The following is a 15,290-nucleotide window of genomic DNA, read 5'->3' as shown; positions in this document are numbered from 1 at the left end:
ATCAAAGACAAAATCTAGGTAAGGGAGCATTGTCGTGGAAAAGGTTCAAGTCAATTGTAAGGATACAGTTTTATCCGGTTGGCTACCTTGAAGAGAGATGGTTCAAGTGGTACAACTTGAAGTAATCATACAACCAAACCTTACAAGAATATACTTCGGAATTTCAGAATCAAGATGTGGTTTTGGATTTAGACTTGGAAGATAATGATATATATATGAAGTATATTTCCGGGTTCCATGAGTATATACAGAAGGAGTTGAAGATGTTATGGTAGATACAATCTCCGAAGCAAGCATAAAAGCTAATGTCATTGAAGGCAGGCTTCAGAAAACTGATGTTGAGGAAAACGCCAAGGGGAAGTCTGGAAGTTTCGTCACTAAAAGAGATGAAAGGAGCAAAGAGAAAGGGAAGTCTAATGACCGAGAAGGTTTAGTTTGTAATCATTGCAAACAAATAGGGCATGTTGTTGATAAGTGTTGGATGAAGTATCCTAATCTAAAACCAAAAGGGTTGCAGAAGAAAGAAGCCATAATGGCAACACTAGTCACACAAGTTCCAAAAGAAGTCCAAGGACTAACAGACCCTAATCAAAAGCTCTCTCTAATGGCAGGAGGCGTGGAAGAACTTACAAAAGACGATCCTAGGGAACGACTCTTCACGGTTAAGATGCAGGTTAAGACAACACTAATAGATATTGTTATTGACCCGGGAAGTCAGAAGAATTTACTTTCACATTCTTTGGTACAGAAGTTGGGTTTGAAGACTTTCAAACATCCGAAACCCTATCCTTTAGGGTGGATTCAAAAGGAAGGTGGTCTACAGGTTGCAGAGCAGTGCACGTTCAAGTTTGCTTTTGATGAGTCATACATTGACGAGGTTACATGTGACGTGGTTCCATTGGATGTTTTTCAAGTAGTACTTGGTAGTCCTTACTTGTGGGATCGAGATGCGGTTTTACATAGGAGGGAGCAAAAGTATACCTTTACCAAAGATGGGAAAGATTTTGTAATACGATCTATTAACTCTCCTCTTGAGGGAGCAAGCTTGATTACAACCACTCGGGCTAAACGGTTGGTGAATGCTAGTACAAAATTCATTCTCCTTGTGATCCGTTCTCTTGACGAGAAGCTGAATAGAGTTAGTTTGGAATATATTACCAAACAACGACAAGAAGACCTAAGAAGGTTAAGTATGTTTGAACCACCATTACTAGATGATGATGGAGATGATAAAATGATCTTGCCACATGTGGAAGACTTGTGGTTTGATAGAGAAGAATCACTCCAAGAAGATTGCATTATGGAGAGAAGAGCGAAAGAGACATGCCAGGAAGAGAATGAGACTTTCCTAAGTATATGTCAAGGTTAAGTTCCCGGAAAGGAGAGATGGTTCAGCAGGGTAAAAGAAACTCACGAGTTCCCTAACCTACAAATATAACTTTCACAGGAGTTCAAGTTCTTAAAGGGGGGCGCATGATACATGTGTATCTTCCTTTCCCAGGGAACCAGTGATCCTCAAGAACTAATTGAGGATAGAATCCTATTTTAGGAATGATTTCCTCATTTAGGATAAATTCTTATTTAGGGAAGAGTTTTTTTTTTAAGCAATACTCTTGGTCTAGGTAATATACCAAGAAAAGGAAATAGTTCCTAGAAGGTTTGAGAAACCAAACCAAAAGCTATAAATAGAGATGTTTATCTCATAGCTAAGACAATCTAGTTAGTGTGTCCTTGATATTGACGCACCTAGAGAAGACAGATACTAGGCACAGAAAACCTAGGAGAAGCTTGGAACAATACTCGTGCAAGTTAGCAAACAGTTTAAGGTTGATCCACTGTTTAGAGAGATTGTGAGCGTAACAAAGAGAGAATTATCATTATTTTCTTGTTCATAATCTAGAGAAGATATTTTCTTAGAATTACTACTTTTGTTTTATTTTCTAAGTTTCTCGTCTATTATTATTCTGAATTCCACCTTTATAGTGATAGCTACCAAGGTATAGAGATCATACGTATCATAAGTACTTTAACACCCATCAAATGAAATGCATAAGGTATGTTGAACGCTCTTTCGGCATACTGAAAAGGAAGTTTGGCATCATATCTGGGACGACACGCTTTTTTGATCTTCAAGAAATAAACAAAATTATGTTGACTTGTATCATTCTGCATGACATGGTCATTAAAGAAACCAGACGTGACCCAACCTAGACTAGCTTTCCAGATGAAGATTTGAGGTCAAATCTTGTGGTAGAGCATGAGCGCCTGATAGACACATTTTTGTGTCTAATTTGATCTCAATACTATATATTGTTGGCACTCGATTTTGTACTAATTTTGTTATTTTATGTATTTGTAGGTATTTTTTGGAAATAAACATTTTTGGAAAATTCTGCTCGAAAAGTTGATTTTGTCACCCGGAGGACAAGTGTTATTCGGACTCTCGCTTTTGGATAAGGGGTAACATAATTACTAAGGGGCACCCCCAGGTCACCCCAAGGCAGCTGCTATTCGCACCCAAGTTCTGGTTAGGGGGAGGACATCTTCTTCCCAAATTCAAAAAAACAAAATTGGCGGGAAAAAATTGTTATCAACTGGCAGATTTAGGGTTGGAAGTTTGGACGGGATTAAAGGAGATTCAATGGCCCAAATTAAATGGGTTTGTTCCTAGGGCCTAGATAGAGCTGGTATGGGTGTTGGATTCGGTCAAAATTGGTTAGATAACCGGTGGTAATCAAATCAGGGAAAATATTCTAAAATAAGAAAAATATTCTATTCTTGGAATTCTTGGATGGAAGAGACGTGCATGGGTTGATTTTATTGGCTGGAAACAATCCATAAAGCTCAAGGATGACGCGTGAGAAGAGATAAAACATGGAACAATCCGTAACAAATCAGAGAATTAAAGAAAAAAATATCGGGAATATTTTCATTCACTGCCGAGTAATGGGAAGATTTTTTGGATTAATGGAGGAGATTCAATGGTTCAATTACGTATAAATATGTTCCTAATGTGCTACAGAGAGGCTGTCGAGAGTTGGGAGAAGAGAGGAGAGCCACAGACGCAGAAATCAAGAGTTGATCAAACTCTGTTTCTGCTGCTGCTGCTGATGAAGAGCACCAAGAACGCGAAGAACGGACTAGCAGCAGCAGTCGTTTATCAACAGTGAAAGAGACTCACAGGCGTGGGTCGTAGCTTTTCAGCGACAACAGCACTTCAGCTCTGTCGTTTAACTTGGACGCCTTCTGTGGGTCGCAGAATCCTGTTTTAGAACATTTACTTATCTTTCTCTTCATTGTAAAACACTTTTGAGCATCAATGAAATATTTTGAGAGGTTTTTCACCATGATGAGCTAAACCCAACACTGGGACGACGGAGGAGGTCGTGTTTCATCCATGTGGTAATTTAAATTAATTCTTTATTTACTTTTTGCACCAATTTTAATTGAAATAAGATTTTAAATTAATTACTTGTGATTTCATTTGATGGAGTATGCTTAGTCCTAGGGATTTTTGATATTCCATGCTTAAGAAATACAAGTAATATTTTATAAAATCTATCTTGGCAATAAACTAGAGTTAATATTTGTTTTGTTTTGAACTATAATCGCCTAGAATTAAATTCTGAACCACTTGAAAATGAAAAATGGCCGAATCTTTAGTCCCAGTAACTCTCTACCAATTTGTCAATATTTTTGTATATAAATTTTATAAATCTAAAAATCCATTATCTTTACAAGTCCGAGCAACGAACTTTTACTACCACAGAAAAACTACAATAGCGCCCGCCAAGAGAATGTATACTTTCCATTGACATACTCCAAAACCAGGGAATCTATGGACAAATAAGACAAGATCTAACTAAGCACCTTTGGGATTTAAAAGGACCAAGAGACGATGCGCGGGGGAAAGGCATAAGGAGAGGCAGATAGATGTTATTTTCAATTTAGTGTTGTTTATTTTAGTTAATGTGTTATTTAATTTAAAGTTGTTTGTTTAAACGACTACACTTCAAATTAAAATTAAGTCAATTATATTAAAAGTAATTTTAAATAAACGAGTACAATTAAATTAAATTTAACAATTAAACAAAAATTAAAATCAATTATCAAGGATGTATTCATCTTCGTTTTCATCCGAGGAATCCCTATAGTATTTTTCTCGTAAAAGACGACTTTTTCCACAATCACTGGCTCTATCTGCTTCTATCTTCAACTCGAATTCCTTGGGCTCAGCATATTTGAACTCGTTTGAACCTCCTTGTAATGCTCGTTGGGCTACGTCTCTCACTGCTTTTGCAGCTTTCTGACCCCCTCCTCTTGGTCTCTTGACTGGTGTTAACGTCTAGATTAGAGTTGTGTTGTTCCTGACTACTTGGAGATCTGGTATATGGAGATCCAATTCCTTCAGGTGAGAAACCAGGCCCACCATTCTGAAAATCCTGCGAGATTGGACCATGTGGTGATCTTGCAGGCACTTGATTACCTTCCAGCAAGCATAGATTAAACTTGTTAAGCACCCTCAAAATGGTGAAACAAGTTTCATGTTGAAAGCCCATTTTGTGGTATCTTTGCTTCTCTTCCTGACATCTTCGTTCCACTTCCGGTTTGCCTTCACCACTTCTTTTGTTGCGCCATATTTGAATGATCAAAGCTACATGTTCACTAACGGGTGCTGAAGTTGTGTAAAAATGATGAGACAACCCTTCAACATCACGTCTATTGATGTTACCTGTTTCTTCACAAAATTTTTGTAAAATCTTTTCATAAGAAGTTTTTGTTTTCTTGATAGATACCATTGATTTCATCTAATGTATATAATACATAATTTCTACAAAATGACTCGTCTTCATCCATCGTATACTTGACACCACGAATTCTTGTGTTTTTTTGTTGTGATTGTGGTGTATCTTGTTGTGTTTCTTGTTGTGATTGTTGTTGTTTTTGTTGTGGTGTTTGTTGTTGTGATCTTTGTTGTTATCGTTGTTGTGATTAGTGCAATGAGGATGCCATATTTGTTAGAAATGAAATTTATAGAGATGATATTTTTTCGATCGAGTTGATATGAATAGTTTTGTTTGAAATAAAAGAAAAATGAGTATTGAGATGGTATGAAATTGTAAAATTTTGAGAGAGATATGAAGAAGGTGTGAGTTTTAAGTTTGGAGATGAACTGAATTTATAGGGAAACAAAAATGAGTAACGCCAGAAACGCTGGCGTGTGATGGAATAACAGGCGAGTTTGAAACATACGCCAGCGAGTGTGCCACGATCACCCGACCTTCCATCAAGCGCACACATGTTCTTCCATCTCATTCATGTGTTGGTTTGTTCATCCGTTTTTCATGTTTGTTGAGTCCATAATAGAATCAAAATGAACAAATCTTTGATTTGTTGAGTCCATAATTACTGCTCTTACCAGTTGAAAGTTGAAACCCCTGACTAACATCAGACTATCAGAGTGGAGAAAATTCCTTTATCTTTGCCTAGTCAAAGTAAAAAGTTTTTGGATCCAAAAATAGAGTGATGCTACACCTACGCCCAAATATCTCCGGGGAAAAATCGTGAGGAAATCCAAGAACCAATAGGGAAGCGATTCTAGTATTAGGATAGGAATGATGTAAAATGGGTTCCGCCTATGCTCTCACACGGTTTTTTATGCGGTATTAATACCACGGTCCGCTAATCATTTCCGCCAAAGATACCCTAGCTCTCAAAACCAAGTTACATCGGTCGGAGTGAATAGGAATTTTCTTGTTTTTTTTTTTGTTAGTTTCCTCTTTTCTTTATTGGTTCCAAACACACCCTAGTCGAGGTTTTATTGTATAAAAGAATCCACAGAACCTTCGCTTAAACCCTTCGGTGTCTCAATTCTCCAACTGTCCTCTACTGCTCCCTGTATTCTTTCATAAACTTCCATCGGGATTTTTCTTCCAGAACTCTATAAAAGCAACCCCATTAAACTCTGTTTCCATACTGGTAAGTTTTTCCCTTCACAATTGAATGAATAATTACTCTATTACGATTTAGGGTTTTAGTTTAGTTAAACAGTTCTGCTTGTTTCTTTCAGCATCCCGTATTAGGAAAACCAGAAATACATGGCTTCGGGGACTCGGATGTCGGACGAGGCTGTTCAGAATCCGGCGTACAGTGATGCATATGTTGAATGACAGAGGTTACTTAGTCGGAGATTTTGAAATCAACGAGACAAGAGCAGAATTTCTCACTAGATTTGTGGATACTTTTATGAGAGAAAATCTTGATATCAAGAAAAGCATGAGAAACGATAGTAATGATCATATATATGTTTTCTTCCCTAATAATCCCAAAGTTAACATTGATACAATGAAGATTTGCATTAAACGGATGCAGAATGATGAGGTCTACAAGGTGTTGGGTGCAATAATCAAAAACAAAGAAAAATCAAATAAGCAAAAGTTATTGATACTTAGCTCCTTTATAATGGAAGTGATTGCTTTGACGAAACGAACAAGCTCCCCGTATCTCCGCAACAGCAACAAGGCAAAACTTTGGAAAATAGAGTGAGTCACGTGTTCAACACGCTGTCCTTAAGACATTAGCGCCTGGCTACACTCAAGAGTGATGCTATAGCCCTCACAGGACGGATATCTCCAGGATAAAACACTCTAATACACCTACTACTAGCATATGTAGTAGATGCTCAACTTGAGCTTGGCAACTCCGAAAAAAACGTTAAGGAAAATCGCGAATGCTTAAAAACCGCTATAAAATATTTTCCCTTAGGGGTCCCTCTAAAATATAGAGCAACCCCTTTCCCATAGATTTTACAAAAGTAGTGAATTTCTTTATATAATTGACAAATACAACTTAAGAAGAAAAACTCCCCGATGTGGGACTAAAAGTTTATATAGTTTCTTAAAACTACTAAAAATTGGAAACTCCACGATGTGGGACTAAAAAGTTTCATTCACAAAATAAAACAATAAATTATAATTTTTTATTAAAACTTAAAAAATTATTTTTTTATTAATCGTTTTCCAACAATCCCCCACATGAATGAAAACTCAATAAAACATGAAAACACAGATAGATCTTGGTAAATAAACATCCCAACCTCACGATCCAAACAGACTGATCGTGCAAGTGTTGAAATCATACTAGTCATTTCTACGTCCTCTCCCTCACACAAAAGTGTGTTGACCCCAGGGTCATACTATGGATTGCATAAATCATAATAGTATTGAGAGCTTTCATCTTTAATTCTCACATGGTGAGACTATAGGTATCTTTCACCAAAGTGAAAAAGCATGAACTAGTGAACCCTTAGTGACCTTTAGGTCCTAAGTTCCAGTAATACCAAAACCATCAAAATGAAAATCACATAAAAAACGCAGGAAATACCATTTTAGGCAGAGGTGTCCATGAGGTCTTGAACCTTTGCTTAGTGAGATATTACCAGAATTACTTGCTAGAGACAGTGAACTATGTCTTGAACTGCTAGCATTTGATGTAATTCGTGATAACAACCACGGGTGATATCTCCAAGATTGCTGCCAAGCTCGTGCCGTTTTGTCCGTTTTGGCCCTGGACGTATCCTGTTTCTCAGAATGCTCTAGAGAATCAGCTCATATTCTCACAGGAAGCGACCCACTTCCTCATTCAGATAGGTGAGTTTCCATAAAGAGTGTTACTGCTACACCCCACTTCAATCTTAAATTGAAACTATAGAACTCATTAAGACTTATTAAAAAGTCATCCTCCACATGCAGTCACACTATCACGTCTACACCATAGGGAAGGGACAGAGAATGAAAATCTCTGATAGTGTTTACCTTTACCCACCACAAATTAGTTGTCTCATTCGAAACCTTGATCATGGGATCTCCAGTCAGCAAGGTTGAGTATCCTTCATGGCAAGTTTAATATATGAGCTTAAGCCCCAACCCCCTCGATGCATTTTTAACTATCTCTTTGTACAAACCTTTCGTCAAAGATTGCGCGATATTCTCCTTGGACTTTATCCAATCAATGGAAATAACGCCGATTGAGATTAGTTATTTCTTAGCTTTAACTATTATAGCTTGGCTAACACAATGTATAGATATAGCTGGCACAGGCCTATGCCAAAGAGGAATGTCTTCTAAAAATCATCTTAGGCACTCGGCCCCCTCTCATGCTTTATCTAACGCAATACTCTCAGATTCCATAATGAATTGAGCGATATGTTTGTTTGGAAATCTTCCAACAACAAACCCACATGTTAGAGTGAAACCATATCCACTCGTAGACTTAGACTCCTCTGAGTCAACTATCCAGTTTGCATCATAAAGTCCCAAGGACAACAAGATACCTTTCATAAATCAAAAGAGTATTTTAGGTACCATAATACTCTACTCAGTGCATCTGAATTCTCTTGCTCTGGACTACAATTATATCCACTTAACTTACTCAATATAGGCAATGTCTGGACTCTTACAGTTCATTAAATTCATCAGACATCCTATAACTTTTGAGTATTCAAGTTAAGATACTCCACTACCCTTATTTTTCTTGAGACTACAAGAATAATCGTACGAAGTACAAGCAGGTTTACAATCAGACTGATTGTATCTCTTAAGCACAACTCAACATAATGAGAACGACTAAGACTTATAAATGTTTGATTATCTTCTAATCCTCATCCCTAAGATTACATCAAAAGGGCCCAAGTCTTTCAAGTCAATGTTCTCATTCAGTGCATGTTTTTAGTGGAATTGATCACATCTATGTTTGTATCAAGCATATCATCAACATACAAGCATACAATTACACAGACATCCTTAACAAGTTACTTGTAGACATACTTGTCAGATTCATTAATTTAAATCCACTATCCATTATCACATGATTAAATTTTCCATGTCACTGTTTACGTGCTTATTTGAAAACCATACAAAGATTTTTCAAATTACAAACTTTGTATTCACAACCTTTCACTACAAAGTCTTCAGGTTGATCTATGTAAATTTCTTTACCTAATTCACGGTTTTAGAAAAAGCTGTCTTAACATCCATCTGATGTATCTCTACGTTCTTTATGGCAGCAATAACAATTAGTATCTCAACGGAAGTAATTTCCGTCACAATTGAATTAGAATCAAGGAAATCTACACCTTCTTTTAGTTTATAGCCTTTAGCTACCAACTTAGCTTAATATTTTTCCACAGTTTCATCTACCTATCGTTTCCTCTTAAAGACTCATTTACATCCCATGGTCTTACAACCTGGAGGTAAACTAGCAAGCTCCCAAGTCTGGTTCCAACGGACTGAGTCCATTTCACTAAATGAAGCTTCTTACCAGAATGGGGTTTCAGTAGATATAAGGCTTCTTTACAAGTCTGTGGCTCAGACTAAGCTAGGCATGTTATGAAGTCGGTTTCATAAGAAGTCTCAAGTCTAATTATTTTACTTCTCTTAGGCTCAACATCAACTTCATCTTCCTTTAAAATAAGTTCTGACTATTTGAAGATAAATCTAGGGGATCAACAACACATCTCTAATGAGGTACAGGTTTAGAATAAACATGTTCAAAGAACTCAGCATCCCTAGATTCCGTAATAATATTCACACCAATGTCAGAAAAAATCAGAACACACAACCAAAAATCTATTTGTAGAAGTATACTCAATATACCCTATACGAAAACACAATCAACATTTTTGGTTTCAATCTAGTTCTTTTAGGAAGAGGAATTACAATCTTAGTCAAACGCCCCCACACTTTGACACATTCATAAGAAGGTCATCTACCGTTCCATAAACCATATGGAGTTTCATCTGATTCTTAAAAGGGTACTTTATTCAGGATATACTAGTTAAGAGGACTGCCTCCCCCCACAAGGCCGCAGGTAATCCTGAACTAATCAACATGGAAATTATCATCTCCTTAAGGATACGGTTGTTATGTTCAAGGCTTCTAATTGGTTTCCAACTTCAAGTTTATACATCTTAAGGCTTCTAAGGCGTCATCCTTATCCTAAGCAAGTATACAAGATAGTACCTCGTACAATCATCTACGGAAGTTATAACCATCTTTTACCACAGTGGTTTTGGGTTGAACTCATGTCAACTAGGCCTAACTGAATTAATTCTAAAGGCTTAGAATTACTCTGAACATTTGTGCTAAAAGATTTTATAGCATATTTTGATTCTTCACAGATTTCACTTTTGTGTTCAAAATCCAAACTAAATTTGGGTACGAAGCCTATGCTAGCCAGTTAAGCATTGACTTATAAGTTTACGGTTCCAAGTCTACCACGTAAAACAATCAATCACACAAAGATATCACAAGAATCAACTACGTTCACATCATCAGTTTTTCCGTTAAGCTTATATAGACCCAAAGTCCTATAACTCTTGCTTAAAAAATCACTGCCTAGTTACAACAAGTTTTCCAGATTCAATTAAGATCTTAAATATTTTTCCATCTACAACAGAACAAGATACAAGATTTTCGCATATGCTCGGAACATGAAAACTTCATTCAATGTGAGAATATTACAGATATGAGCTTCTGCTCGACCTTTTCCTTTTATGCAACCTCTATTGCATATGAGTTACTCAATAAGAGTTTCTCGACATCCCCTATCCTATGATAGGAGGTGAACAGGTCTCTGTTTCAACAAACATTCTTGGTGGCTCCAGAGTCCACCTACTGGTCTCTCACATTGGTTATTAAAATAACTTCCGACATCATGCCACCAAACTCGTTCTAGTTTGTTTCAACTAAATTAGCATTAACTTTCTACTTATTAAGGTTTTTATGTTGTCTACAATTTACTGCCGCGTGGCCAAATTTTACAAACATAACACTCACCCTTAACTAAAGTAATTCGGATTCAGGTTTACGAAATATACCTTTATCATGAAGACCATGCTTAGAGTTGCGTTCGATGTTCTCACCTTTGCCATCTTTGGAAGATTTGTTTCCAACCACATGCGGCTATTAGCCATGTCCCTCGGAGATGACACCTTTATTCACAAATCACAATTCCAAATCAGAAAGTAAAATATGAGTTTTGAAGATAACATCTATATATACAAACTTCGTTTGAATCAGCGTTTCAAAAAACTCATGGTTACCCCCACAAAAATTAATTTAGTTAACCATTTTCTGCTCGTCAGATTTTTCAGAAACGTTTTTCTGTTTGTAAAATATCAAACAAATACTTGTACCCTCCAAAATTCTGAATATTTCGCGGTAACTATCAGGATGTCTACTACGTTGTGTCAAAAGGGTTCATCGAAATTCCTTCTCTATTAAAGATAAAATTGAAACTCTACAGCTGACCAGAAATTCGTTTTTGTTTTTCACTCCACAATTAACATCCATGATTCACAAACCAATCAATCGTTTTCGATTATTACAGGCGCTAATGTCTTAAGATTGTTGGGTGCAATAATCAAAAACAAAGAAAAATCAAATAAACAAAAGTTATTGATACTTAGCTCCTTTATAATGGAAGTGATTGCTTTGACGAAACGAACAAGCTCCCCGTATCTCCGCAACAGCAACAAGGCAAAACTTTGGAAAATAGAGTGAGTCACGTGTTCAACACGCTGTCCTTAAGACATTAGCGCCCGGCTACACTCAAGAGTGATGCTATAGCCCTCACAGGACGGATATCTCCAGGATAAAACACCCTAATACACCTACTACTAGCATATGTAGTAGATGCTCAACTTGAGCTTGGCAACTCCGAAAAAACCGTTAAGGAAAATCGCGAATGCTTAAAAACCGCTATAAAATATTTTTCCTTAGGTGTCCCTCTAAAATATAGAGCAACCCCTTTCCCATAGATTTTACAAAAGTAGTGAATTTCTTTATATAATTGACAAATACAACTTAAGAAGAAAAACTCCCCGATGTGGGACTAAAAGCTTTATATAGTTTCTTAAAACTACTAAAAATTGGAAACTCCACGATGTGGGACTAAAAAGTTTCATTCATAAAATAAAACAATAAATTATAATTTTTTATTAAAACTTTAAAAAATTATTTTTTTATTAATCGTTTTCCAACACAAGGCAATTGTGGTTGCTCAACAGAATTTAACTCCCGTTGCCAAGAAGTTTATCGGTGAATTTTCTTCCAAGTTCCATATGGAGGTCTTCCAGGTAAACTTCATTATTGGTGAAATTTAACTCTATTATGAATTGCTATTAAGAAGCGTATTCGTTGTTGGTTATTTTGATATGGTATTCCTAGAATTACATAAATACTCTGTGTATGTTGTATATGCTGCACTTCCCCATGGCTTGGGATTTTACACTTGGCGCCGCGGCGTACGCTTCCCCCTAAACAACATAGGGAATTAGTAGTGAAACTATGTTATGCTTCTTCAGTTGCAAGCTGTGTGGAAAACTGTTAAGTATAACACACTGACTAGCTAGTTCAATCTGTGCTGTAGTGACCTAAACTTATGTTGAAGGACCAACTGTTAAGTCAAACAATGTCATATAATTGATACAATCACAAGACTTCTTTAGTTCATCTTGTAAGTGTAAGGTTTTATATGAATGGTTCCCTCAATGATCTGGTGAGCCTCGAAACATTTCTTCTGAGCCTTATTCACTACAAGGATTGAACTAGTTGGACCTCGAGTTTTGGTCTTTCGTCAACAATCTTAATCACTGGTACATGTTACGATATACTTATAGAAGCACGTTGGAAAAGAATAAATGATGGGTGTTGTTTCTTGGTTGATGTTTAGGAATCAAAATAGGCTTGAGATCTTTTTGTAGTTCATAAGTTCACTTAGATATTTTAAGGATTTAAAAACCTTTTATTGTGATCTCGTGAAAAGAACGATGAATTAAAGTTCGCTTACAATTCTGTGGCAGGAAGCGGAGCTGCTTGTCAACATCAGTCGGCATGTTCTTGTCCCTGAACATCAACTTCTCACACCCGAAGAAAAGAAAACTTTGCTGGAGCGTTATACTCTGAAAGAAACTCAGGTTTGTGCTGAACATCAACTTCTTACCCGTCGTTCTCTTTTATATCATGTTCCTTTACACTTAATATCCACACACTTAGGTATATCTCTGGATGTACGTATGCCATTCTGGTCTATGGAAAACATTCATCTAAAACCTCACGAATTTATTGAAGGACATCCATTTTCGTATGCATATACAACTGAACTTACGGCACTTTGGTTCCTCGCAAATGATATACATTTCTATTTATAGTATTACTCTACGGCTTCTTTTTGTGAATTATAGAATTCTTTTTTGTTCCTCTGGACCTGTCAGTCTGAATCTGTTCCCAAAAACATGTTATACTGCTTGTTTTGGATGATTAAATGTTTTCAACCATTTTCTTTACATAATGGTCTAGCATAGACAACACAATGGATCCTGCGCTTGCAATAATATTAACTATAGTCATATGATGATGGAGGGTAGGAGAGAATTGTGAGAATGCTCGTAGACCGTTTAGCAGGTGATTTTTTTGGAGCCTCTGAATTGGTCAGTGTAGGTGGAGGCTGGGTAGAAATGTTGAGTATACTTGTAACCCACTTGGTAGGTAGTTGTTTTAGAGCCTCTTAAGTACTTACCAGTTTTTTCGACCTGAAATCAATTGCTTGTGCGAATGAAGCGTGATTGTTTATATTCGGGAGAACTGGGTTGAAGGACTGAATAATGACAAGTGTGTTTTTCTAGTTTAAACTTAAATAGACTGCTGCAATCATACAACTGCATGCCGAAAGGCTGGTGTCTTAAGTGAAAAAAAATGGTTGTCCCAGGGCCTAGAAAGGGAAAAGCAAAAGGACAGGAAAAGAGTGGTTAACTTGTACTTTATTAACCAATTGGTATGAACACCTAATTGGTTACTGCTCTTGGAATGTTTATGTAATAATATGAACACCTAATTGGTACTAAACCAATGCAATATGAACACTTAATCGGTATTAAACCAACCCATGGTCTGGACTGTAGAGCCTATTGAACCAACCGGTACCTGCCTGTGATTATGCCTATGGGATTCTTTTGTCTGTTTTGTGCTATTATCTGCAGTGAAATATTGTTTCAAATTCTTGTGCTATATGCTTCTTTTGATCTCATTACCTGGTTCAATCAGTACTGTTCTACTAATACATTGCTTGTCTTTTCTTGTTTTCTAGTATCTTTTTTTACCTCGTTCTTCTTTCTTGTAAGCATTTCTAATTGTTTTTTGGCTTGTGATGTCAGCTACCCCGAATTCAGATTACAGATCACATTGCTAGATATTATGGACTAAAACGTGGGCAAGTGGTGAAGATTATCAGGCCTAGTGAGACAGCAGGGAGATACGTCACATACAGATATGTTGTTTGAGTAGTTTTTAGTACTATCGATGCTGCAGATTAGTTCTGAAAGGAAGGATTTCAAAAGGTTTTCTTAATATTGTTGATCGGGTATATCCAGGTTGGGTTTTTGGTGGACAATAAATATGGATTTTCAGTAGAAGGATACCCAACGATGCAAGTTAATGTCAGCTTTTGTGATTGTCTAGAAAGGTCCTTCTGATTATTTTTTAATACGATTTGTGGCCTTATTGTAAAGTTTTAGTGCTTTCAAAACAATACTGTGAAAAAATATATATATTTACTTTTATTTTTTTATGAAAATTAGATGACTGCAATGTTGCCGACCAAAAGGTCGAAGAAATTTGACAGAGATCAGTAACAGACTTCTATTTTGCAACAGAAAACACAGAAAACAAATCAAGAACGAATATCATTAATCCTAACTGTTGATTAAATTTTTATTTTTTTCTAAACCAATTGTTGATGGTGGATTTTTGACAAGGGAGAAAATTGTAAATATTGTCTCTTCCCAGTTGCAGTGATATGAAATAAGTATGTGTGAATTCCTGACCCGACGTCAGATTAAGGACTCGTACTTCTACATACATTTCGCAAGAGAATTGAGAATACGTATCCAATTAATGACTACGTTAACTTTGTAGCTCTTTTATATATGTATATATATGCCTACAAGATTTCAGAGCGCCACTAGGCTGAACTCTCGTTATTTTATGCATAGCTACATATTGTCATGTATTAATCGGAGTACACTAATAATACAAATAGATATTCAGAATGAGCTTCTATGCGATTTTTGGATAAAAGTACTACTTGAAGTACCTACTACGTGGTTCGGCTAAATTCCTTGAATTTATTCTCCAGAGTACTAACAAAGTGCCAATACCAACTACTAATGCCTATGGGCCATGGCCAAGCTGCCAGACTAAGTAGGCAAAGCAAGTTGCCAAGACAACATTGTC

At 36.5% G+C, this 15,290-nt stretch overlaps 1 protein-coding gene across 1 annotated transcript; it reads left to right on the top strand.

The window, feature by feature from the left end:
- Positions 1-268: 268 nt before the first annotated feature.
- LOC113279779 (DNA-directed RNA polymerases II and IV subunit 5A-like) lies at positions 269-14,474 on the top strand. The gene is made up of 7 exons (XM_026528446.1): positions 269-713; positions 918-1,071; positions 5,702-5,728; positions 6,126-6,390; positions 12,047-12,136; positions 12,863-12,976; positions 14,213-14,474. Exons 1-7 carry the CDS (start codon positions 269-271, stop codon positions 14,336-14,338), a joined length of 1,221 nt encoding a protein of 406 aa, XP_026384231.1. The 3' UTR covers positions 14,339-14,474.
- Positions 14,475-15,290: the final 816 nt, after the last annotated feature.

This window comes from Papaver somniferum, chromosome 5 (assembly GCF_003573695.1).
Source record: "Papaver somniferum cultivar HN1 chromosome 5, ASM357369v1, whole genome shotgun sequence".
NCBI lineage: Eukaryota > Viridiplantae > Streptophyta > Magnoliopsida > Ranunculales > Papaveraceae > Papaver > Papaver somniferum.
The sequence above is the reverse complement of the archived record's forward strand: the minus strand, read 5'-3'. Positions and strand labels throughout refer to the sequence as shown.

What these genes read in the sequence shown, in the direction of transcription:
- LOC113279779 (XM_026528446.1), top strand. Translation starts at nt 269, where the DNA reads ATGGTAGATACAATCTCCGAAGCAAGCATAAAAGCTAATGTCATTGAA. An exon ending in AGAATGATGAGGTCTACAAG is followed by an intron (nt 6,391 to 12,046) that starts GTGTTGGGTGCA and finishes TTCCAACACAAG; the next exon opens with GCAATTGTGGTTGCTCAACA. An exon ending in ATACTCTGAAAGAAACTCAG is followed by an intron (nt 12,977 to 14,212) that starts GTTTGTGCTGAA and finishes TTGTGATGTCAG; the next exon opens with CTACCCCGAATTCAGATTAC.